At 45.7% G+C, this 26,490-nt stretch overlaps 1 protein-coding gene across 1 annotated transcript in view; it reads left to right on the top strand.

Moving 5' to 3' along the window:
* The window catches only part of LOC139751356 (tubulin alpha-1D chain), a 38,419-nt gene extending 12,436 nt beyond the window's left edge, over positions 1-25,983 (top strand). Inside the window, exons 2-9 of the mRNA XM_071666717.1 lie at positions 2,867-3,089; positions 8,143-8,307; positions 11,709-11,845; positions 13,496-13,695; positions 16,001-16,175; positions 16,870-17,022; positions 17,139-17,302; positions 17,963-25,983. Coding sequence (XP_071522818.1) covers positions 2,867-3,089; positions 8,143-8,307; positions 11,709-11,845; positions 13,496-13,695; positions 16,001-16,175; positions 16,870-17,022; positions 17,139-17,302; positions 17,963-18,101 — 1,356 coding nt within the window. The 3' untranslated portion in view covers positions 18,102-25,983. The remainder of the gene's footprint in view (positions 1-2,866; positions 3,090-8,142; positions 8,308-11,708; positions 11,846-13,495; positions 13,696-16,000; positions 16,176-16,869; positions 17,023-17,138; positions 17,303-17,962) is intronic.
* The last annotated feature ends 507 nt before the right edge of the window (positions 25,984-26,490 follow it).

A 26,490-nucleotide genomic window follows, 5' to 3' on the forward strand; every position in this document is an offset into this window, starting at 1 on the left:
CAACCCTGACCTGAGGTCATGTGACACCATGCTACAACCCTGACCTGAGGTGTGTGACACCATGCTACACCTTGACCTGAGGTCGTGTGACACATGCTACACCCTGACCTGAGGTCGTGTGAACACCATGCTACACCTTGACCTGAGGTCGTGTGACACATGCTACACCCTGACCTGAGGTCGTGTGACACCAAGCTACACCCTGACCTGAGGTCGAGTGACACCATGCTACACCTGACCTGAGGTCGTGTGACAACCATGCTACACCCTGACCTGAGGTCGTGTGACACATGCTACACCCTGACATGGGGTCGTGTGACACCATGTACACCCTGACCTGAGTCGTGTGACACCATGCTACAACCCTGACCTGAGGTCATGTGACACCATGCTACACCTGACCTGAGGTCGAGTGACACCATGCTACACCTTGACCTGAGGTCGTGTGGACAATAGTGAGGTGAAGAGATGGATTGAGTATTGTTAAGAGTTCTCAAGTATGTTTGATGGTAGGGTGGCAAATGCGGGATGGTTTGGACGTGGAGTATGCAAAGTGAGTCATGAAAATAGTTTGGTGAAAACAGAAGACGTGGTGAAAGCGGTGCGTAAGATGAAGCGCGGCAAGTGGCTGGAGTGGATGGGACCGCGGGTGAATGTCTTAAAAAAAAAAGGGGGTGATGTGTAGTGGACAGGTTAACTAGGATTTTCAGTGTAGGTATGGCTCCTGGCGATGTGCCTGAGGACTGGCGGAATGCCTGTATGATGCCACTGTATAGAGACAAAGGAACAAAAGTGAATGCTCCAACCACAGCGGTCTGTTCAGGAGGAGTGTAGGCTGGGGAGGAACAATGTGGTTTCAGGGACGGCAGAGGATGTGTGGATCAGGTGTTTGCTTTGAAGAATGTGTGAGAGAAATACTTAGAGAAACAGAAGGGACCTTACATGGTGCTTAGGGATCTGGGAAGCGTGTGATAAGAGTGTTAGAAATGCCTGTGTCGAAGGTGGTGCGATTATATGGAGTGGGAAGAAAGCTGCCACAAGCACTGAAGAATTATGATGCTGATAGTAAGCCGTGTGTGCCAGTAGGAAGAGGGAAGGGCGAGTGGTTCCAGATGTCGGTGGATCTGCGTCAGTTTAAGGATAGAGTGGTGAGGGAGGTGATGCCAGGGTTTAGGAGAGGGGAGTAGATATGCAGTCTGTTGGAAGGAGGGGGGGGTTACCGAGAGGTGAATCAGTTGTTGTGTGCTGATGACAAGGCGCTGGTGGAAGATTCGAGTGAGAAACAAAGCTTATGGAACTGAGCGAAAAGAGAAAGTTGACAGTAAATGTGAATAAAAGCAAGGTTATTAAGCTTAGCTGTCCGGAGAAGAGGGGTATTTGGAGTGAGAATGGTGAGAACTAGGTGGATGGCGGGTGATCTAGACACCTGGAAGTGGTTATGGCAGCGAATGGAACCATGGGAGCTGAAGTGAGCCGCAGAGCGGGTGAGGGGGCAATGGTCCTGGGCACACTGAGGACTGTGTGGAGAGAGAGGTCACTGTTAGTGAGGCAAGAGATGCGTATGTGTGATGGTATAGTGGTCCCGCTGTTGTCGTATGGACTGAGGCCTGGGACTTAGACAGAAATGTACAGAAGTGGGTGATGTATTGGAAATGAAGTGTCTGAGGACATTATGTGGTGTGAGGAGGGTTGATGGAATAATGAATGATAGGTTAAGAGACGGGTGTGTGAGAGATGATAAGGGTGTTGGAACGGTTTCCACATATAGAGAGGTTGACTAAGAGGACATACCAGAAGTGGAGGGAACATAAAAAATGGAGAAACTGAGGAGGAGGTGGAAGGACGGAGTAAGAGATGCTTTGAAGGTTCGGGTCCTGAACATGCAGGAGCGTGAAAGGCCTTCAAGGGATAGAGCAAACTGGAGTGACGGGGTATGCAGGGGACGACGTACTGTCGGTGGGACGAACCAGGATACATGAAGTAGTCAGAGTAAACCAGGAGAGGGAGTGTGGGTAGTGGCTGTAGGTAGGGAGCTCTGTTTGTTTTCGGTGCATTAGCCATGACAGGTAGAGAGTGGATGTGAACGAATGAGGCCATGACATCGTCTCTTCCTGGCGCTACCTCCCTGACGCAAGAAATGGCGAACATCTATGACGTATGAAATCACTTGACGCAAAGATACCATTTGACACCAAGGTACTACTTGACGCCATGATATCACTTGACATTCACTGACCTCTGTTGAGCACACATAGAAATTTGCCTTTAGTGACCTCGGTCGACCTGGACTAACAGTACTTGACCCAGGATGACAGCAGTCCACATACAGTGGGTCCAGAGTGAAGCCCAGCTGACTCAGGTGACCTCAGCAACACAGGGTGACCCAGGAGGCAGACCTGGACTGCCACCAGTCAGTGGAGTGTGACTCAGTGTCACCTGACCTAACTACAACCACCTGACCTAGCATGATGATGTCAGCTGGGGAAGACAGACCTTCGGTGATGCAGAATGACCTAACCTGACCTAGAATAATGATGGACACAGTTACCTTAGCAGACCCAAAGTGACCTAGTGACCCAAACTGAACATGAGTGACCTCTGCTAATCTCAAGTGCCCAAGAATGACCCCAGGTGACCTAATAGCCATAAGTGGCATGAAAAGACCTGCAAGTGAGGTACAGTGTCCTAGGGTGACCTAGAGTCACTCCAGGTGACCTTAAATGACCCCGGGTGAGGTACAGTGTCCTAGGGTGACCTAGAGTCACTCCAGGTGACCTGAAATGACCCCGGGTGAGGTACAGCGTCCTGGGGGGTGACCCAGCGTGAGGACATGTAAGTTAACATGACCATGTTTACTCTCTGACAGCGTGAGTGCATCAGCGTACACGTGGGCCAGGCTGGCGTGCAGATCGGCAACGCCTGCTGGGAGCTGTACTGCCTGGAGCATGGGATCCAGCCTGATGGCCAGATGCCCTCAGACAAGACGGTGGGCGGCGGCGACGACTCCTTCAACACCTTCTTCAGCGAGACGGGCTCCGGCAAGCACGTGCCCAGGGCGGTCTTCGTCGACCTGGAGCCATCAGTCATCGGTGAGAGGCCAGGGCGTATATAGGGGGGGATGAGATACATAATAGTGGAGGGGAGGATAGGTCTATATGAGGGTAGGTGGCGGTACAGGACGGTTCTGAGACGGTACACGAGGGGAGGTGGCGGTACAGGACAGTCCTGAGACGGTACACAAGGGGAGGTGAGGACACGGGACGGTCCTGAGACGGTACACTAGGGTAGGTGAGGGTACAGGAGTGTGTGCCATGTTACAAGAGAGAACGTGGTGGGATAGGAGTCTTTTGAGACGGTACATGAGGGTACATGGTGGTACAGTGATGTCCTGGGACGGTACATGAAGGTACGTGGTGGTATAGTGATGTCCTGGGACGGTACATGAAGGTACGTGGTGGTATAGTGATGTCCTGGGACGGTACATGAAGGTACGTGGTGGTATAGTGATGTCCTGGGACGGTACATGAAGGTACGTGGTGGTATAGTGATGTCCTGGGATGGTACATGAGGATAGTCAGGGGTACACGAGTGTCTGGCGTCAGTACATGAGGTACATGGCGGTACAAGAGTATTCTAGGACGGTACATGAGGGGACGTGGTGGTACAGCACTGTCTCGGTACTGTAGATACAGGTACAGGAGTGTTCTGGGACGGTACATGAAGGGAGGTAGTGGCACACGACTGTCTTGGGACGTTACAGGAGGGTAGGCAGTGGTAAAGATGTGCCTAGTTAAGGTACATGATTGCTAGACAGTGGTACAGAAGTGCCTGTCGATGGTACAGGGGGGTACGCGGTGGTACAGGAATATCTAGCCACGGGAGTTGAGAGTTCAGTCGGGTCTGGGGTCTCGTGAGTGAGGTGCAGTAAGTTACAGCAGTCAACAGGTTCCTTGTAGGAAGTCTACAGTAATTCAGAGTCTTAGTGGAGTAGTCTATCGAGTGTCAAGCTGAGATATATTAGGTCTACTGAGTCTAGTTAGAGTGATATACATACTGCCTCATATGGGGAGTCCTGCGACACCAAAATGGTCTGAGTCTCACACAGGAAGTCTAAACAAATTCGATGTCATGATTATAAGACAAATATAGACTTCCAGAGTAGATGGTGCATGTGTTGTTCTCTGGAGCCTCATTACGGGAGTGTAAGGTGATCTCGAGCTTCATGTAGGGAGCTTTAGTGAGCCTAAAGGGTTCGACTGTCTCGGGAATGATGGTTTGTGGTGTTAAATCTCCTACAATAGTGCCTGATGTATGGTAAATTCCATGGCAGCTCTGACACCACAATCGACCCCCTACAGCCCGGACCAATAGTCGATGATGATATGGACGAAGTTTGGAAAAGTTTCAGTAAAACTTTCAAAGTATTAGAGGGAACAAATGTGCCAATGACTGTAGAATGACATTTTCCAAAACAAAGCAAAAACAGTAGAACAATAAAATCAAGAATTGTATGATATCCAAAAAGTGCCAAATAAAAACATCGAAATGACCAATAATCAACATGACAGAAAATTCTGAAAATTTGTACAGAAAATCTAAGACCCTCATACATAAACGTCAGTATGATACATGCATTGCTGAATAAAGCAAAAGAAACTCTACGGGTTTTATGGTTATGTTAGAAGCAAGAGAATCATTACCCAGTCAAGTGATCCAAATGTTTACTTAAAACTGTGACTTGGTTCAAGACAACGAAGCCATGGCAAAGATTTTATGTGATCGCTTACATCTGCGTTTACCATCGAAGACACTAGTGAAGTCCTGAACCCACGTTCCGTTGGTGAGGAAGGCAAACCTTCTGCAACATAGTGACATGAAAGTTGAAGATACATTACATCTGTACAAACTGGAATGAAAGTTGATAAAAGAAAAGATCCAGATGAATCTTGCTCGAGGACAACGAAAGGAACGAACATGAGAATTAAGATCTTGACTCTCATGACGTCACTTAGTATGGGAGATCGACCAGAGGATTGGACGGCGGACAATGGAACAACGATATTCGAAAATGGTAATAAATTACAACCCGGAACTTAGTGTACAATTACCTTACCGTTCTATTGTTGATTAACTTACGGAAACAATCATTTGGGTCAAACTGCACAACATTTGAAGGACCACCACTTACAAACGATTCTTTGCATGGTTTGTTTGACGAAATCGCTCGTCTGGCAAATCTGCTTGATTTCTTGTATGATATAATCAATATGTATGATAAAGCAAAGTGAGGGTCGTACTTCACTGATGAGAAAATTGGTTGACTGGTCGTAAACACAAGGTTGTGATCCATGGTCATGCCTCGGAATGGCTAGACGCAGCAAGTGGTGTGCCTCAGGGATCAATCTTGGGGCCGGTTCTCTTTCATACGTCTGTTAATGATAGTGATAAAGGGGCTACAGTGTCAGATATCGACATTCACAGAAGAAAGCAAACTGAGAAATCAATCTATCAAAGAAACTGAATGTCTTCACCTTCAGACTGACATAGAGAAACTAAAGGACTAGATCCACAGATGGCTGGCAAATGAATCCTGGTATCGAAATATGTTTACTTTCACATCATGGCTGTAGAAACGAGAATGCAAACTACACTATGAATTCTGTTGACCTGGTAAAGGTAGAGAGGAACAAGACTTGGGTGTAATGATCACTGGTGACCCACAGCCAAATAAGCTGTGCATGCAAGCAGAAAAAGACCGAAATAAATTCTTGGATTCATAAGCAGAGCTTTCGAGCTTAATTCTAGGGAAATTACGTATGTTTCACTGGTGTGTGACGTTTTACAAGAAGAAAAAACCCGCAGGCAGAATAGAGTACGGAGGCAACCTGTCCAAAATGAGGAGCAAATCCTATCAGAGTCGACACAACGACTTACCTTGATTCAGTTTAGACAAGAGAAGGTTAAGCTACTTAAGAATAGACGGGTGTGATTTACGAGTAGTAATGCATTAAAATTTCACCTTGACGGAAGCGAAGCACTTTCTTCAACAGAACTGTTAACATATGGAATGATTTACATTATGTGCGGGTCGTAAATTCTTTACAGGTTTTCCTCTTTCAAACAAGTGTGTCCTTATCTTACCTCACGAATGTAGGAGGTTGTGATCACTTCCACCATCACGAACAGTCTCGAACGGACCCGCTGGTCTGTTACTGTCTGAACACCTTTACATGCCCTCCAATAATTAACTAACTTCATGTTACAATTTCCGACAGTAATTATTCTGTTAATTACTATACAGAGCAATTATCTGTATAACCCAACTTATTTCCTGTTGTGAGGCAATTAAGCGTCATTATTAGTCATAATACATAACTGTATGAAGGTTGAAATCTTTGTAGATATTAACGTACATATAAATTCATCTTTTATATAAATACGACTTTTGGTACAGTAGGATGACGTGACCTTTGACCTCAAGGGGTACAGTCGTGCTCATGTGTCGTCCCACTGCAGTCAAGGCTTTGATATTGTCTCTAGAATTAAGCTTTGTCTTGGTATTTTCAATCTTGTCCCTCAAGCTTACTTCTCGGCCAGTAAGCCTTACCAAGCTGACTCAAGGTCCAGCTGGTTGAACCCAGATAATGATAATATTATCTCAGCAGTACGACCCTTGGGTATGAAAGCCTTGGCCTTCGACCTGGAAGGTCTGGTCAAAGGCCAATGCCATGACAGTCAAGGGTCGCGCCGTCCGGTCCAGTGGGTCAAGCCTTTTGAAACCTTTTCAAGTCTTGTCATCCTAAAGTTATTTTCTTCCTTTCCAAATTCATCTGTTCGTGCACCCCGGCCAGCTGCTGACATAGGCCGCCTGACCCCATCTTAACCTTTGTACATTGATCTATCATCATCAACTGTGACACACACACACACACACACACACACACCCCAGGATGAACCAGGTGTTCGTACATCCTTCACACACACCCTCAACCATCGCCCGCTGTGGTAACGTGGAACACAAGCCTCCCTTTCATACTTATAGTTACATAAGTACTACTTACTTTCTCACTTTATTTAGTAGTTTTGATTCTTCAGACTAGCCTCCCACGCTTATAAAAGTAATATTCCTTCTTCACTTTCTTAAGTAGTTTGATTCTTCAAACGTAGTCCTCCACACTTACATAAATGCTATTTGCTTTTCACCATCTTCAGCAGCAGTGGTTCCTCAAGTGAAACCAAGATCTTCCCATGTTATCCAATCCTCAATCATAGCTCTTAACATCTTCACCTGAGCCATCCCCCTCCTTCATCTATTCCTTCACTACATCTACCCATCTGTTCCACGCTCTTCCGTACCCGCTACTATACTGCAATATATCTTCTGGAGCCATGTAGCACCTTCCATGTATCCGCCATCAACACGACATCGTACAAGATCTTCCTCCAAGTGCCTCTCTGATCCTCACCTCTCACTCCAGATACTCCTCTCGTATCTCCAGCTTGTCTTCCTTACTAACTGCAGGTGTACGACGCAAACTGTCCTGCTCTACTCTGACCAGCATACGTACACGTCCACCCACACACCAGAGGTGGCACAAGGACCCTCTCTCACACACACAAGGTTCTTGTATTTCTTCCTCTGACGACTCTGTCCTCCGTGTCCACCTCACCCTCCTCACTAAACCTCACCCCGGGCTATCTCGTCACCCACCTCCCCACTTCCTCACCGTCCAAACTGATCCTACACTCTCGTCTTTCCAACATCCCCACCTCAACAACTGAGGGTTGTTCCCCTTAACACGAAGCTTGCCCCCACCTCAACCCCTAGTCTGCCAACACGAGGCTTGCCCCCACATCAACCCCTAGCCTGCCAACACGAGGCTTGCCCCCACCTCAACCCCTAGCCTGCCAACACGAGGCTTGCCCCCACCTCAACCCCTAGTCTGCCAACACGAGGCTTGCCCCCACATCAACCTTTAGCCGGCCAACACAAGGCTTTCCCCCACCTCAACCCCTGCCCTGTCAACACAGGGATTGCCCCCACCTCAACCCCTGCCCTGTCAACACAGGGATTGCCCCCACCTCAACCCCTGCCCTGCCAACACCAGATACTCAGCCTTGACAACTTGTTTGTACCGGCAGACGAGGTGCGGACTGGCACGTACCGGGCTCTGTTCCACCCTGAGCAGCTCATCACGGGCAAGGAGGACGCAGCCAACAACTATGCTCGCGGTCACTACACCATCGGCAAGGAGATCGTGGACGTGGTCCTGGAGAAGGTCCGTAAACTGGCCGACCAGTGCACAGGTGAGGCAGGCTGCGTGAGGGAGGGTGGTACTCACTGTGAGGGTGTGTGGTACTCACTGTGAGGGAGGGTGGTACTCACTGTGAGGGTGTGTGGTACTCACTGTGAGGGTGTGTGGTACTCACTGTGAGGGGGTGTGGTACTCACTGTGAGGGTGTGTGGTACTCACTGTGTGGGTGTGTGGTACTCACTGTGAGGGGGTGTGGTACTCACTGTGAGGGACTGTGAGGGTGTGTGGAACTCACTGTGAGGGTGTGTGATACTCACTGTGAGGATGTGTGGTACTCACTGTGAGGGACTGTGAGGGTGTGTGGTACTCACTGTGAGGGTGTGTGGTACTCACTGTGAGGGGGTGGTACTCACTGTGAGGGGGTGTGGTACTCACTGTGAGGGGGTGGTACTCACTGTGAGGGTGTGTGGTACTCACTGTGAGGGGGTGTGGTACTCACTGTGAGGGTGTGTGGTACTCACTGTGAGGGGGTGGTACTCACTGTGAGGGACTGTGAGGGTGTGTGGTACTCACTGTGAGGGTGTGTGGTACTCACTGTGAGGGGGTGGTACTCACTGTGAGGGTGTGTGGTACTCACTGTGAGGGGGTGTGGTACTCACTGTGAGGGACTGTGAGGGTGTGTGGTACTCACTGTGAGGGTGTGTGGTACTCACTGTGAGGGTGTGTGGTACTCACTGTGAGGGTGTGTGGTACTCACTGTGAGGGTGTGGTACTCACTGTGAGGGACTGTGAGGGTGTGTGGTACTCACTGTGAGGGTGTGTGGTACTCACTGTGAGGGAGGGTGGTACTCACTGTGAGGGTGTGTGGTACTCACTGTGAGGAGGTGTGGTACTCACTGTGAGGGGGTGTGGTACTCACTGTGAGGGGGTTTGGTACTCACTGTGAGGGTGTGTGGTACTCACTGTGAGGGTGTGTGGTACTCACTGTGAGGGTGTGTGGTACTCACTGTGAGGGGGTGTGGTACTCACTGTGAGGGGGTGGTACTCACTGTTAGGGGGTGTGGTACTCACTGTGAGGGGGTGGTACTCACTGTGAGGGTGTGTGGTACTCACTGTGAGGGGGTGTGGTACTCACTGTGAGGGACTGTGAGGGTGTGTGGTACTCACTGTGAGGGTGTGTGGTACTCACTGTGAGGGTGTGTGGTACTCACTGTGAGGGTGTGTGGTACTCACTGTGAGGGTGTGTGGTACTCACTGTGAGGGGGTGGTACTCACTGTGAGGGACTGTGAGGGTGTGTGGTACTCACTGTGAGGGTGTGTGGTACTCACTGTGAGGGAGGGTGGTACTCACTGTGAGGGTGTGTGGTACTCACTGTGAGGAGGTGTGGTACTCACTGTGAGGGGGTGTGGTACTCACTGTGAGGGACTGTGAGGGTGTGTGGAACTCACTGTGAGGGTGTGTGATACTCACTGTGAGGATGTGTGGTACTCACTGTGAGGGACTGTGAGGGTGTGTGGTACTCACTGTGAGGGTGTGTGGTACTCACTGTGAGGGGGTGGTACTCACTGTGAGGGGGTGTGGTACTCACTGTGAGGGGGTGGTACTCACTGTGAGGGTGTGTGGTACTCACTGTGAGGGGGTGTGGTACTCACTGTGAGGGTGTGTGGTACTCACTGTGAGGGGGTGGTACTCACTGTGAGGGACTGTGAGGGTGTGTGGTACTCACTGTGAGGGTGTGTGGTACTCACTGTGAGGGGGTGGTACTCACTGTGAGGGTGTGTGGTACTCACTGTGAGGGGGTGTGGTACTCACTGTGAGGGACTGTGAGGGTGTGTGGTACTCACTGTGAGGGTGTGTGGTACTCACTGTGAGGGTGTGTGGTACTCACTGTGAGGGTGTGTGGTACTCACTGTGAGGGTGTGTGGTACTCACTGTGAGGGGGTGGTACTCACTGTGAGGGACTGTGAGGGTGTGTGGTACTCACTGTGAGGGTGTGTGGTACTCACTGTGAGGGAGGGTGGTACTCACTGTGAGGGTGTGTGGTACTCACTGTGAGGAGGTGTGGTACTCACTGTGAGGGGGTGTGGTACTCACTGTGAGGGGGTTTGGTACTCACTGTGAGGGTGTGTGGTACTCACTGTGAGGGTGTGTGGTACTCACTGTGAGGGTGTGTGGTACTCACTGTGAGGGGGTGTGGTACTCACTGTGAGGGGTGTGGTACTCACTGTGAGGGACTGTGAGGTGTGTGTGTACTCACTGTGAGGGTGTGTGGTACTCACTGTGAGGGTGTGTGGTACTCACTGTGAGGGGGTGTGGTACTCACTGTGAGGGTGTGTGGTACTCACTGTGAGGGGGTGTGGTACTCACTGTGAGGGTGTGTGGTACTCACTGTGAGGGGGTGTGGTACTCACTGTGAGGGACTGTGAGGGTGTGTGGAACTCACTGTGAGGGTGTGTGATACTCACTGTGAGGATGTGTGGTACTCACTGTGAGGGACTGTGAGGGTGTGTGGTACTCACTGTGAGGGACTGTGAGGGTGTATGGTACTCACTGTGAGGGACTGTGAGGGTGTATGGTACTCAATGTGAGGGACTGTGAGGGTGTATGGTACTCACTGTGAGGGACTGTGAGGGTGTGTGGCACTCACTGTGAGGGTGTATGGTACTCACTGTGAGGGACTGTGAGGGTGTGTGGTACTCACTGTGAGGGACTGTGAGGGTGTATGGTACTCACTGTGAGGGACTGTGAGGGTGTATGGTACTCACTGTGAGGGACTGTGAGGGTGTATGGTACTCACTGTGAGGGACTGTGAGGGTGTATGGTACTCACTGTGAGGGACTGTGAGGGTGTATGGTACTCACTGTAAGGGACTGTGAGGGTGTATGGTACTCACTGTAAGGGACTGTGAGGGTGTGTGGTACTCACTGTGAGGCAGTAATGTACTCCTCATGAGGTAACCCATCTCAGGGATACCCACCATCCAATATTCTAACACCGATCCTTCTAACTTCCTCTAGTGTCTTCACTCCATCAATATCAACAAATCTGAAATCTGTCACTAAACAAACACCAGATGTTTTCCAAAATCACATCAATACGCATTTTCCTTGTTGATCATCCACGCTATTGCATATCATTTAAACATGTTGGTTGAAGTCAGTAAGATTATTGAACTCAAATAATACTAATGTTTATCATTCATTCCATAGAGAAATACACATAAAAGCGAGTGTCATACGTTCCTCACCACAAAGATGTCTTCCTATTGCTTCCTGGTCTTCCTACAATAACATTTGATACTAAACATCCGTACTATCTGGCCTCCCCTTGCGTACCACCAGTGGGACACCAGTGGTACGTACGCAAGAACCGTCCAGCAGACAAATTAATGCTGGGGGGGTCAAGATAGACCAGAGCCACCAGGCTAACCACTTCTGACGGTGTCTTGGCAGGGCTGCAGGGCTTCCTCATCTTCCACTCCTTCGGCGGAGGCACCGGCTCCGGGTTCACCTCCCTCCTCATGGAGCGCCTCTCTGTCGACTACGGCAAGAAGAGCAAACTAGAGTTTGCCATCTACCCCGCACCCCAGGTCGGTCCCCTTACTCTCTTACCCACACTTAACTACCTAGCAACAGCTAGTCGCCCCAACCCCCACAATTCCTAGTAACAGCTAGTCTCCCCCTCTCCTCGACCCCTAGTAACAGCTAGTCTCCCCCTCTCCTCGACTCCTAGTAACAGCTAGTCTCCCCCTCTCCTCAACTCCTAGTAACAGCTAGTCTCCCCCTCTCCTCAACTCCTAGTAACAGCTAGTCTCCCCCTCTCCTCAACCTCCTAGCCGGTGCTAACCTTACATTCATCATAAACAAGCTAGTGTCAGTACCTCTTGGTCATCACGATACGTTCCATGAGAACGAGGATACATTTCTTCAGTATGATAATGACCTTTGGTCCTTGACGATCAGGTCAGAGGTGACATCATCATCAATACCCAAGGATCGTCATGATCTTGAGCGGTTAATAAGGACCATGATTAAATCGGGATGTTGACTGAAGCCTTAAGACACTCTCCAGACGGCTCAAGTTTCAACATGAAAAAGAAAAACTCACTCTTCTTTTCTAAGGGTTTCAAGGACGTACGTCATTATAATCATGGACGTTGTTACAGTAATGAAAGGCTGATTATATAACGCCACTCGGGAAATACTGAATATGTATGAAAGATAGGAAAGGAGTTATCAATAGTCTATAGATCACTCATACGTCCATACCTTGAATACTGTGCTCAGCCTTGGTCATCGTACGATAAGGTATATATCAACATATCACTTCTTTAGTAAACGTCTTAACACAAGAGCCTCCAACGCTGCTGTAGGGTTAGTTAGGTCTTGAAGACGCATCCACTGCAGGAAAGACAAGAGCGATCTATTATACACAAACAATTATGACAGGTAGAGAGAATATTGTTAGTAATGTATTCTTCAAACCCAAACATTCTTTAAAAGGAAATTCAGTGAAATTATATAAAGAGAAGTAAGATTACAGATGAGACTAATTAATCCTCCAGCCAGAGAATTGGACTCGAATGGAAATTTCCCTCGTGTAGTCGATGCCAAAACAACAAATATATATAAAACAAACCTCGTTAATGACAAGCTATGAATATAGATGAGGCTAAGGCTTGTATAAACCCATCAACCTTTAAATATGTCATCCAGTCTAGGTAAACACGGGCTCTAGTCGTCATAATCCTGGATATAGTCATGGTAAACAAAAGTTCATATGATTCAGGGACTTGAGTCACACTCGAGGGTGAACTGACCTATGTCAGTGTCACAATCCTCGCTTTTTAGCCCTGACCAACAGGGCTGACCTTCAGTAATGTATGGAATCAAATTTTAATCTCATGGAACTCAGCTATCGCAGCCACGGAATTTACTCAATAAATTCATGAAATTGACGAATCATACTAAAGGAAGAATCTATCACAGGTGAAGACAGTGTGATTCGTAAGGGAATCAAGTATCATGGTTGAGGAGATAAAACATAACATTCCAAGTTTGTAGTACTAATCTTAGGGAATAAGGTATCAGCATCGTAGATACAGGAAACAATCTATCGTATCTCAGGCAGCAAGTTATAGCATCATATGGATTAAAGTTTTATACTGAATAAAATGAAGGGAATAATTAGCTCGTGGTGATGGTCGCGGGTGAGAATAACCATGTCAATATCTGACCAGGTGGCGACAGCTGTGGTGGAGCCATACAACTCTATCCTGACGACACACACCACCCTTGAGCACTCTGACTGCGCCTTCATGGTGGACAATGAAGCCATCTACGACATCTGCCGCAGGAACCTGGACATCGAGCGTCCCACCTACACCAACCTTAACCGACTCATCGGTCAGATCGTGTCCTCCATCACCGCCTCCCTCAGGTAAGGCTAGCTATCTATGCTTTGTGAAACCACGACTTGTTGATTATTCTCCGTTATTTAACAACATATTTTCCTTCATCCCAGTACCGTCCCGCTTTCGAGTTATGTCATATCGAAGGATTAGGATAAAATGTGCAACTAAAACCCGCTTTTGTTATATATTTTCAAGTTAAAACCAGTTTTCTTAAAATGCCAAAGGGATACTACCCACTTGGCTTCAGCTAAGCAAATGCTCAAGTTACAATACCAAATAATGTTCATCAGTGTGCAAACCGTTAAGTCTAAAAGGAATTACTGAACTTCATTGGATTTCCATGTGTATGTAAGCAGGGCAGCACTTCTCCTGGACCCCCGTCGCTGCTCAGGGGCGTCGGGGAGGGCCTGGATTTTTGTGTTACTACAGTACTTATATACGCATGCTGGTGACGTATAAAGCTTATAAGTAGGCACTTGCAGGATGCGGTAAACTATCATGCGCCCGAATACAATGGGAAGTCACCATTCACTGAACGATCGGGAATATTTGAAAATACAGCTGTGAGCAGTGGCTTCTGACAAGCTCGGTCTAAGTTAGAGATTTGTAATTCATTGTGAGGAAGGTGACTGAAACTGGTGAAGGGTAAAGAATGAGGATGGAAGGAGAGATGAGGAACAAAAGAGTGAGGGAGAGAAATAGATGGGAGAGGAAGGTTGGAGATTTGGAAATGAATGGGAAGGGAGCATAGAACAAACGGAAAGGAAAACGAAGAACATACTAAATACTGACAAAAATCATATATTAATAGTGCATCAGTTTACATGTGCTGCTGTGACTGCCATTCCGTAATGTGTGCACGTGTATTCGCTAGAAATAACAACGACACAAAGTTCACGCATACTAAAGATATGAATTTTAACCCAGACAATATGTCGGTATACTGTACCTTGCTAGAGTTAGAAGGCAAAGTTCTACAAGAGATCATAAAAAGGGGAGGGTTCTGGTGTATGAACAAGGGAGGGGGAGGCCTCCATGAGCCTTTTCTGTTCCCTGAAGACAGGGTGGGGGTGTCCAGAGTCCTTAAACATCCCCTACTCCCCCTTGCTACTTCCCAAACGTGTCATACATAAACATGATACATTTCCATTTGTTCCTTGCATATTTGTTGTGGTTGGGGGAAACCGGATAACTCGGGTGGGTGGGGTTAACACTTTTAGACAAATTATAGTTTCAACATAACAATGTATCTAAATAAGAAATAATCTTAGCATAACTAGACACAAACGTTACCATGTTACAAAAAGGAAATAAATGCCATGTATTTTGGGGCAGTGAACAGTAATAACAGAATACTATGTAGTTCCCTTGACCACCTCAGTGTACATTATCCTATCAAACACGACTTCTGGTTATGATGGCGTGAGCTTTGATCCAGCCTCAATGGATAGATCAGAGATCCCACCATTATACCCCTGAGCTGTAACATCACGGGTAATTGTATAGTTTGGTTCCGTGTCGCTGTTTGCTTTGAATATGAACAATACCGAGTGAATGTATTCTGAAATGCCAGTGTAGTGTTAGAGTAAAATAACAGTTGCTGGACATGATGTGGAGAACGACATTTTATTTAACGATCTTACATAAAGTGATAACCAGCGCATTTATCAGGAAAATTGGTCTAATCAACACACAGTTAGGTAATGCATATAGAAATATCAGAACCTAGAGAACCTCACCTAGTGGTCGAAATCAAAAACGAAATATACCTTTATCATATCTCTTGTTGGTGATCACGCTGTCATCTGTTTGTATATTTCGACAAGTGTTTGAAAATCAAAATGAATTTCAACTGCATGAGTGGTTAGGGGAGGTTTGTATGCTTTGTTCTTTTACTGCAATTATATTACCCACTTGTAAATAAGATTATACCAGTTTTCTTCACATAATGCTATTGTTTACTGAAAGCTACAATAAATTAGTTCTCCCTCCGCAGGTATGTCTGTAATCATAGCGAACAGCAAAAGCACTATAAACATGAGAGGCCATATCCCACAGCTAATAGTGATGCGAAGCTAAACTATACAATTCCTTTCTGTCCCAGGTTTAGTTCTATCGTCCTCGAAATCATGAAGAATGTCCTGACTTTGGCTCTTATTTGTCATGCCTTAACACCCGAAACTGTTTCTCTGTATACCCACGACTCTTCCAAATACCATGGAGTGGCCACAGTTTCACATTGTACTAGTCTACAACCTGTGATACGAGAGAGACTGAGACGTGTTTACATCACAGAGTCCTACTCTTCATATGGCCTCCTTCATTTGGCAGGTTCGACGGTGCCCTGAACGTTGACCTGACAGAGTTCCAGACTAACCTGGTGCCCTATCCTCGCATCCACTTCCCACTAGTCACCTACGCGCCCGTCATCTCTGCCGAAAAAGCCTACCACGAGCAACTGTCCGTCGCTGAGATCACAAATGCCTGCTTCGAACCTGCTAACCAGGTACGTCCAAGCTCTGCACACCCGAGGATGCTATGTGGGAAGTTACCAAGGCAGCAAAGTAGGATTAAAGGGGGGAATTTAGCGGGCAGCATCTGTAGTACGTAGCAGAATTAGCTAATTAGGAAGGTGTCTGACGGAGTTTCATCTCTAGTGAGTAATGTAGCGATAATGAGAGGCAGACTTAGTGTTCCATCTCTAGTGAGAAATGTCGCGAAACAGAGGTGAACTTTGTGCTTCATATCTAGTTAGTAATGTAGGGAAACTGAGTGGTGAACATAGTTTCAGTCTCTAGTGACGTAGGTAACAAAGCAAGTCCTGTGGATAATGGAGCGAAGTGACCCTAGTGGGTGTCATCTAACATTTCTGAATTAGAAATTTACGTTAATTGTAACGAGGAATCGCTCGCTTTGGCATATCAAAGTACCTGGATATAGTTTCTACCTCAACGGCTGGAAAAACAAATATAGCAGCCTATCACTGGAGTCTATTAGCCGTACTGACAGAATTCACATACTCTAACAAATGCAAATTGTCATCTTATGCACACAAAATGATCCAAAGCTATGATATCCTGACCTTTGAGCTGACCCATTAACGTCCATTCCTAAGCCAAGGTATCCTAACCAAGAGTCACACAGTCTTGCTCAAGAGGTTATCTCACTTCATTTATCACATAACTTTTTTTCCCCGGCAGATGGTGAAATGTGACCCCCGACACGGTAAGTACATGGCCTGCTGCCTGTTGTTCCGTGGGGACGTAGTGCCCAAGGACGTCAACGCCGCCATTGCTGCTATTAAGACCAAGCGGACCATCCAGTTCGTCGACTGGTGCCCCACTGGCTTCAAGGTGGGTCGCGTCAATAGTTTCCCGTTCTGGTCTTATTTTGCTGATACAGTTGAGGGGAGTGCGGGTGGCAGGTTAAATTCATGTGGTTCTGATGGTGATTCTCGTACGTCCGGCAGGTGGGCATCAATTACCAGCCTCCCACCGTGGTGCCAGGCGGAGACCTGGCCAAGGTAGCTCGCGCCGTCTGTATGCTCTCCAACACCACCGCCATTGCAGAAGCCTGGGCCCGCCTAGATCATAAGTTCGACCTCATGTACGCTAAGAGGGCCTTCGTTCACTGGTAAGTCCCTCGTTTATTTCTCGTAAACTTGTTTTGGCAAATGGCATTGATAACTTAGTTGTAGAAATTATAATTTATTTGTTTTAGCGTCACCTTTCCGACTCGAATACTTTAGTAGAAAAATACGTCTTATGAAGCATTCCAGGGCAATCAGAGCAAAATTTCATGATATAATAGTTTCAAAGTTCTTTGTTATGATTGATGGTCGTAATGCTAATTCAAAGATTTTCCGGACGTGGCGTTTAGATATATATATATAAAAGTCATTTCAAGACATTTAAAGTACGACGGTTTCCTCAGATGTCCATTGTTTTCTTCATGATGATGGGTAATATGTACAGGTGACTTAACCTCTTGAGGACCACCGGTACGACCCGTGAGCACGGCGTAGTACGACCCGTGAGCACGGCGTAGTACGACCCGTGAGCACGGCGTAGTACGACCCGTGAGCACGGCGTAGTACGACCCGTGAGCACGGCGGCATGACCCTTGGGTATAAAGGCCTGGACTCTCACCTCTTCTTTGAAAGGCCTGTCCACCATATGTACCCCAAGGGTCGTACTGCTGTTTGAACTACCGTGCTCAAGGGTCGTTCCATCCTACTCAAGGGGTTAATGAGCATGTGTGGCTACAGATGAGGTAGTTATGTGGGTGTTGCAGGTACGTGGGCGAGGGCATGGAGGAGGGAGAGTTCTCCGAGGCTCGCGAAGATCTGGCTGCCCTCGAGAAAGATTACGAGGAGGTCGGCCTCGACTCCGCTGAGGGCGAGGGTGAAGAGGAGGAAGGCCAGGAGTATTAGGCCTCCCCATGACGTCTACAACCTCCCCATGACGTCTACAACCTCCCCATGACGTCTACAACCTCCCCATGACTGCTACAACTTCCCATGACGTCTACAACCTCCCCATGACGTCTACAACCTCCCCATGACTGCTACAACTTCCCATGACGTCTACAACCTCCCCATGACTACTACAACCTCCCCATGACGTTTACAAACTCCCCATGACCAGAACAACCTCCACAACAATGCAACAATCCTCCCGTGACCATAACAACCTGTATAACAACAAACTCTCATGACCACAACAACTCGCCGTGACAACCACAAAAGCTTCTCCATGACTACAACTTCCCATGACCAACTCTCCATGATGATCACAACAACCTCTCCAAAACTACAACTTCCCAAGACCAACTAATGACGACCACAATAACCATGACTACAACCTCCCATGACCACTTCAGTTCCCCATGACGACCACAACAACCCCTCTATGACTACAAACTCCCAAGACCTTACAATTCACCTTGACTACGACAACCGCTCCATGACTACAACTTACCATGACCACGTGATCTCCCCGTAACGACCACCACTTCCGATCGACTACAAACTGCCATGACCAATACAACAACCTCCATGATTATGACTCCAAGACCTCTACAACTCCCCATGACCAATACAACAACCTCCATGATTATGACTCCAAGACCTCCACACTCCCCATGACCAGTACAACCTCAGTTACTACAAGTTGTTCCCATAATTAACACAACCTACATGACATCCTCCCACGATCACTACAACTGTTCAATTACTATAACCTTTCATGACCATTACAATCACCATGACCAGTACAACATCCTCTCCAAGACTACAACCTCTCACGACCACTGTAGTGTTTCAAGACGATTACAAACATGAAAGCTGGATCCTCTTCGTGACTACAACCTCCCATTACAACTACAACTTCCCATGACAGCCACAACACCATCTTCAGTACTACAACTGCAATGACGACCACAACAACCTCTTCATTACTACAGACTCCCATGACCATAACAACAACTGTTCCATGACCTTCCATGATAACTGCAACATCCTAATGACTACAACCCCATGACCATTATAACGTAACAACTCCCCATAACCATTACAATCTCCCCATGACTAATACAATCTTCCCATTAATACTATATCCTCTTGGCCAGTACAACTTCATAACCTTACAACATCCTTCATGACCATTACAACTTCCTCCTTTGACCAAAACAACACACTCCATGACCATTAGAACAACCATCGAAAGACCACCACAACCCCCCATACCCACCATGACATCTTTGGCATGACCACTACAGCATTCCATGACCACAACAGCTTCTCCATCCCCATTACGATAATTTCCTCATGACCATAATAACAACCTACTTATGACCATTAGAACATCCCCAACATGACAGCTATAACAACCTCACCATGACTACTGCTGTAACCTCACCATGACTTCTACAACCTCACCATGACTTCTACAACCTCATCATGATTGCTACAACCTCACCATGACCACAACCCCATCATGATTGCTACAACCTAACCATGACAGCTATAACCTCACCATGAACACCATATATATATATATATATATATATATATATATATATATATATATATATATATATATATATATATATATATATATATATTTTGTTACGAACTCTATACTTATTCTAGCGAGGTCGCCAATTACATATAAATGTTACAAATACTATACTGATCCTTGTTTTGCAAGACGTTAGATTTGTTATGTTATACAACACAGGATAACACTATCTTACAGTCATGGGATTAAATCAGACACCAGCATTAAAACTACTTATAATGAAAGAACTAAAGAGTACAAAATAAACACATGAATGAGGCACAAATCATTTACGTTAACACTGAACATGAGTTTAACATTCCAGGTAAGATTTCAAACCAGGGGATCTCTTTCCTTTATGACAATTTATCTTCGATAACATGATTCAAGATACACTTATCGTTAGACAAGTTACAATACTCTATGACACTCGAAATTAAATGACAGAGGCGGTACAACACCGTAGAATCTATATCGCGCACTTCACTCGGGTTACGTGCTTTGGGACAGAGGGAACCACTTACCTCGCTGGGATAGAAAAGGAAAATCGAGGTTCAGCGGGTGTTAGAGTTATCTATTACATATAAGAACGAGCGTCCGTCCTGCTACCCTACAATGTTACTCTTGATTGGCTGTGAGCCTAAGATCCAATTGTGATTGGAGGAGGGCGCTTTTCGTGAAACTGCTGGTTGGTTAAGGTCGCCAATTTATATGTTACGAACTCGATACTTGTTCGAACAAGGTCGCCAGTAACATATATATGTTACAAATACTATACTGATCCTTGTCTTTCCAAGGACGTTAGATTTGTTATATTGCACAACTCAGGATAACACTGTCTTCAGGGATTAAAACAAACACCAGGGTTAGAATGACTTATAATGAAAAAATTCAAGTGTACAAAGATAAGCACATAAATCAGGCATGAATCATTTACGTTAACACTGAACATGAGTGTAACATTGAACATAAGTGTAACATTGAACAGGAGTCAACATTGAACATGAGTTAACATTCCAGATAAGATTTCAAGCCAGGAGATCTCTTTCCTTGATGACTCTTTGTTCGATAACATTACACTTAGTTATACCTGACGTGACACAGTAAACAACATCGTTACACCTAGCTAAACCTGACGTGACACAGTAGTAACGGGCTTACAGCACAACACTCGGGTAACGGGCTTACAGCAGTAATGGCTTACAGCACAGCAGTAAGGGCTTACAGCAGGGGGACACCACTTACCTCGCTGGGCTAGAGAGAGAGGAATCAAATCTCAGCGGGTGTCATGGGTATATATTACAATACAAGACGAGTGTTCGCCCTGCTAGCTTATAACGCTACCCTTGATTGGCTATGGGAATAACAGCAATTCTGATTGGTTGGAGGGTCCCAGAGTCTCTGCGTAGTCCACACTCCTCGTCTTCCTTGTGTAGGTCAGCAGCGATGACATACAGTGGTGAAATACCCCGCAGTTGACCCCACGCCTTGACCTGACGCCTCTGATAATGAATAGCAAGAACACCCTACACATAGGCACACTATACACAGAAACACACCATACACATATAGACGAACATGTGGGCACACACACCATGTTCGTAACAATATTTATATATATATATATATATATATATATATATATATATATATATATATATATATATATATATATATATATATATATTGTTACGAACTCAATACTTATTCGGGCAAGGTCGCCAGTAACATATATATGTTACAAATACTATACTGATCCTTGTCTTGCAAGGACGTTAGATTTGTTATATTTCACAACTCAGGATAACACTATTTGAAAGTTATGGGATTAAATCAAAGACCAGCATTACAACTACTTATAATGAAAGAATTTTAGCTGTATAAAAATAAGCACATAACTCAGGCATGAATCATTTACGTTAACACTGAGCATGAGTTAACATTGAACGAGTTAACATTGAACATGAGTTTAACATTGAACATGAGTTAACATTCCAGATAAGATTTCAAGCCAGGAGATCGCTTTCCTTTATGACAATTTGTTCCATAACATTACACTTAGTTAGACCCTTCTATGACAAGTTCAACTCTATGATACTCAATTATGACAGAGGCAAAACAATGTAGGGTCTGTATCGCGCACTTCACTAGGGTAACGGGCTTACAGCAGGGGACACCACTCACCTCGCTGGGCTAGAGAGAGAGAATCAAAATCTCAGCGTGTGTCATGGGTATATATTACAAGACGAGCGTCCGCCCTGCTGATACAACGCTACCCTTGATTGGCTATGGGACTAAGAGCACTTGTGATTGGTTGGAGTAGCCTAAAGTCCGTCGCACATTCTGCGTAGTTCAACCTCCTTTTGTCCTCTTGTTTACGACAGCAGCGATGACATGTCCCGTACGATGGTGACATACCGCGTAGCTGACTGACAACTTAATCTCACGCCTCTGATCAGGGTCCGGGTGCTCCAGGACAGATCGCCATCTGGCTTCAAAACAAAATTATTAAGCCTAATGCTTGGTGGGAAGAGACGCTCCGAGCCAGGCTCAGAGGAAGACATCACTCCTCGCCCTAATAAGAAACACCACCACCATACACAAGGACACACACTGAACATGAGTTTAACATTGAACATTGAGCATGAGTTAGCATTGACCATGGGTTAACACTGAACCTGAGTTAACATTGAACATGAGTTAACACTGAACATGAGTTAACATTGAACATGAATTAACACTGAACATGAGTTAACATTGAACATGAGTTAACACTGAACATGAGTTAACATTGAACATGAGTTAACACTGAACATGAGTTAACATTCCAGATAAGATTTCAAGCCAGGAGATCTCTTTCCTTTGTGACACTTTGTTCGATAACATTACACTTAGTTAGGCCTGACGTGACACAGTAAACATCATCTTTACACTTAGCTAAACCTGACGTGACACAGTAAACATCATCGTTACACTTAGCTAAACCTGACGTGACACAATAAACATCGTCGTTACACTTAGCTAAACCTGACGTGACACAGTAAACATCTTACAAACTGGGGCAGCGGTGGCTACAGGGTTCGAGACAGGGAAAGCTTACATTACCTTGCTGGGCTCGGGACTGCTGAAGGAATCGACTCCCAGACGATCGTCTGAGCCTTTTAACTGAAGGACCAGCAAGGCAGGAACAGCTAGCCACGCCTCGACCCGCCACCCATGGCTGCGATAGGTCAGAATGACACAATTGCCCTTGATAGGTCAAAAGACTGATTGTCACGCCCTCATCTTGACGTGATTGGCTGAAGGAGGCCTAAGGTCCGGCCCACATCTTGCCTAGAGGCTCCACCTTCTCTGTCCTGACAGCGACGACACTGTATGGGGGCCGTAGGTTGACTCCAACTTGACCTGGTGCCTCGGATGGAAGGCCTTGGCCTCAGACCTAACATGGAATAGCACTTACATTATACACAAAGACACACACATACATATACACGAACATGTGGGCACACACACACACACACACACGTGTTCGTAACAATATATATATATATATATATATATATATATATATATATATATATATATATATATATATGTATATATATATATATATATATATATATATATATATATATATATATATATATATATATATATATATATGGGTTAGAAAAGAAGACAAAATAATGTTTACAAGATAGTACTCGACATTATTTCTTGCTGTACTTACTATGGATTATTATCTGATGGTTGGTGCTGTTCAAGTAAGATTACCATGGGGGGCCATAAGCCATGGTTTAAGCCAACGACGTTAATAAAGACATTTAATGACCCACTACGCCAATGGACTACCAAGCATACTTTGACTACTCACATTCCTATAGGGTAAGGGAAGGCCAACACCCTTCTTACATCCAACACGTAACTGACACGAGTCCCTGTCACATGACGATCAAATGTGCGTGGCCACACAGTCACTGGAATACCTTAACATTTAACTGGTTACAACACCACTAACATCATCAGTCATCATGCATAGGTCCGCTGACATAATCAAATAACTAAGTCTACTCACAGTATCAGAAACAATGTGGCATGCATCCTACCACCACTGCTAATAGTAACTACACATCGTAATTCACAATGGCATGGGACTTCTTGTTAATGTCCTCAACTGTTTATGTCACGTCACACAAACGTCGCTCCTGCCTGCCGCACACCATCATACTGACAGCCAGGCTCGCCTCAGGTCTCTTGATGCCAAACGTTCACTTAGTGAGCATCAACTGCTAACATGTCCTTAGTGAACATCAACTGCTAACATGTCCTTAGTGAACATCAACTGCTAACATGTCCTTAGTGAGCATCAACTGCTAACATGTCCTTAGTTGTGGATTATGCGTGAGTAAGCTGCCGCCGGGTCTCTGGGTGTGAGTGCGTCCGTGGCTTAGCGATGGGGATAAGATACTGAGTGAGTCTCGTGTGTGTACGGCGTGACATGGGGTGCATGTGTTGGGTTACCAAAGCGATTACTGAAGTTTCCTGGGTTAATTACTTCACTAAGTCACTTCGTCATTTTCCACCCTCGATAAATTACCGTGGTGTCATGATTTGATACTGTCCCATTGTATGTTCGTATTGCAGGACAGTCAATAGTAAATTTTGCACATGGCTTAGTCCTGTAAAAGGGACTTGCTGGTATAGGCGATCTCGTGCGCTCTACGTGAGTTGAACAACTTAATCTCTGTAATTAACCTGCAGCTATACTCATGATACATGCCATGGATGACTCTACGCACTAATTCCCTACATTATTCTTACGACATGATAATGTACTCCTCCTCACAAGCTAAACCATCTTACAAGAGAACTAAAACCTGCCATCCCACCCCACCCCGGCGGAAGGGAGGTGATGGCGGGTTTGAGGGGGAGGCGTCAGCCTCGCGCATGATGACTTCACGTTCCCTGTCACTCGTGACGTAGAGGGTCTGCCACAATCGGTACACCTTCCCCAACATATTAGCTCGAGTAATAATGTATACTATATGGTCACTTGCAAGCTATAACATTCCCAATATATCTAAAAACAACTATATGCCAATAATACTATACAATCATAGAGGTTAGACAAATATGACAACACTGGCTACCATCTGACCCCTTGTTGACTCCCGTCTGTTTTGCTGATTCCATGACACAATGTTTCTACCCGGTATGGCCACCCGATAGCTATATACACACAAACCAATCTGCCCTAGTCCAACACTTTCACCCTCTTACATATATATATATATATATATATATATATATATATATATATATATATATATATATATATATATACGAACAAAGTGTATAGGAACGCGCACCTTCATAGAACATACAAACCTCCAACAGCCAGGATCGAACCCGGGACCCCTGTGTAAGCATTCCCGCCTGTTATTTAGGGGTCCCGGGTTCGATCCTGGCTGTTGGAGGTTTGTATCATATATATATATATATATATATATATATATATATATATATATATATATATATATATATAATGACCATATTCACTAAATAATCATGCAAGACGCACAAAATTTCACAAAACACTTGGAGAGGTGAGGTGGGATGGGGTAGGGAATGATATGAGACAAGCTGATAACATTACACACACACATACACACGAAGGATGACGTGAGTGGAAGTTGACAACAAGTATGAGGAAATGACACTTGGTAGCTTACTACAACTTCTCCAAACTGCCCCTTTCTATACCGACTGCTCCACACTAACTTGCTTACAGAGATGACACGGCCCCAGAAGGTCGAGAGACTGGATCGTCGGAAGGACTGTGTCACGAGGGGCGAGCACTTGGATGGTGGTGACCTGTGATAATGACTTGTGTGGACCTACTAGACGGCCGGAAGCATTTCCTGGTGTAGACATATGTGAGTCACTGGTGATGGTTCACGTCTCCTGCTCCAAGTGTTTCACGGCCCCTCTGTTCATCATGGTGGGTTTGACTCTCTGGACACACGGAGGCATCTTGCAGTTTGACCCACTGGAGGACCACAAGCATAACATTCCCCATAAAAAAAAAAGGACGTGTGAAGATTAGGTAGACATAATGTGGAAACCATTCTAACATCTCCTGGTTCATAACACTGTGGATAACAACAGGAAAAGTCTCTCTTAATCCATTGACCACACCTACTCCAGTGTGTCCCCAGTGCAGCAGTTTTCAATAAATTTAAAACAATTTATAAATTTTTTATCTTACCATTCGAAAGCTTTTTTTTCTGAACAAAATTATATATATATATTCATCAACATAAATAATAACACGTTACTTACGTGTGTATTATATGTGAATACAAATTGTTTTAGGCTGCAACACTGCCAGCTGTACGATGCAACCCTCCTAACGGCATAATACATACACATCTATGTTGTTATATTATGATCTCCAGTGTTATATACTCCATAATCTGTATACATCTGTATGATGAACATTATATATTCTTTGCTGCCTGGGCGGCGCAAAATTGATGCACTAACCTCCACAGATGTTGAAGGTTAGTGCATCAGCTGAGTTGAAAAATATTGGGGAAGGAAGTGGAAACACTGTATGAGCTGGTATGAGTTCTTCCTTGACTCACTGTCTTCGCTGTACATTGCACATCGATGTCAACTGCCAGAGGCGTCCCTTGCCGTAATTATACAGCACATTAGCAGTCAGTGGGTTAGAGTACATAACTACATAATTCCCACACA

The sequence above is a fragment of the Panulirus ornatus genome, chromosome 11 (genome assembly GCF_036320965.1).
Source record: "Panulirus ornatus isolate Po-2019 chromosome 11, ASM3632096v1, whole genome shotgun sequence".
Taxonomy (NCBI): Eukaryota; Metazoa; Arthropoda; class Malacostraca; order Decapoda; family Palinuridae; genus Panulirus; species Panulirus ornatus.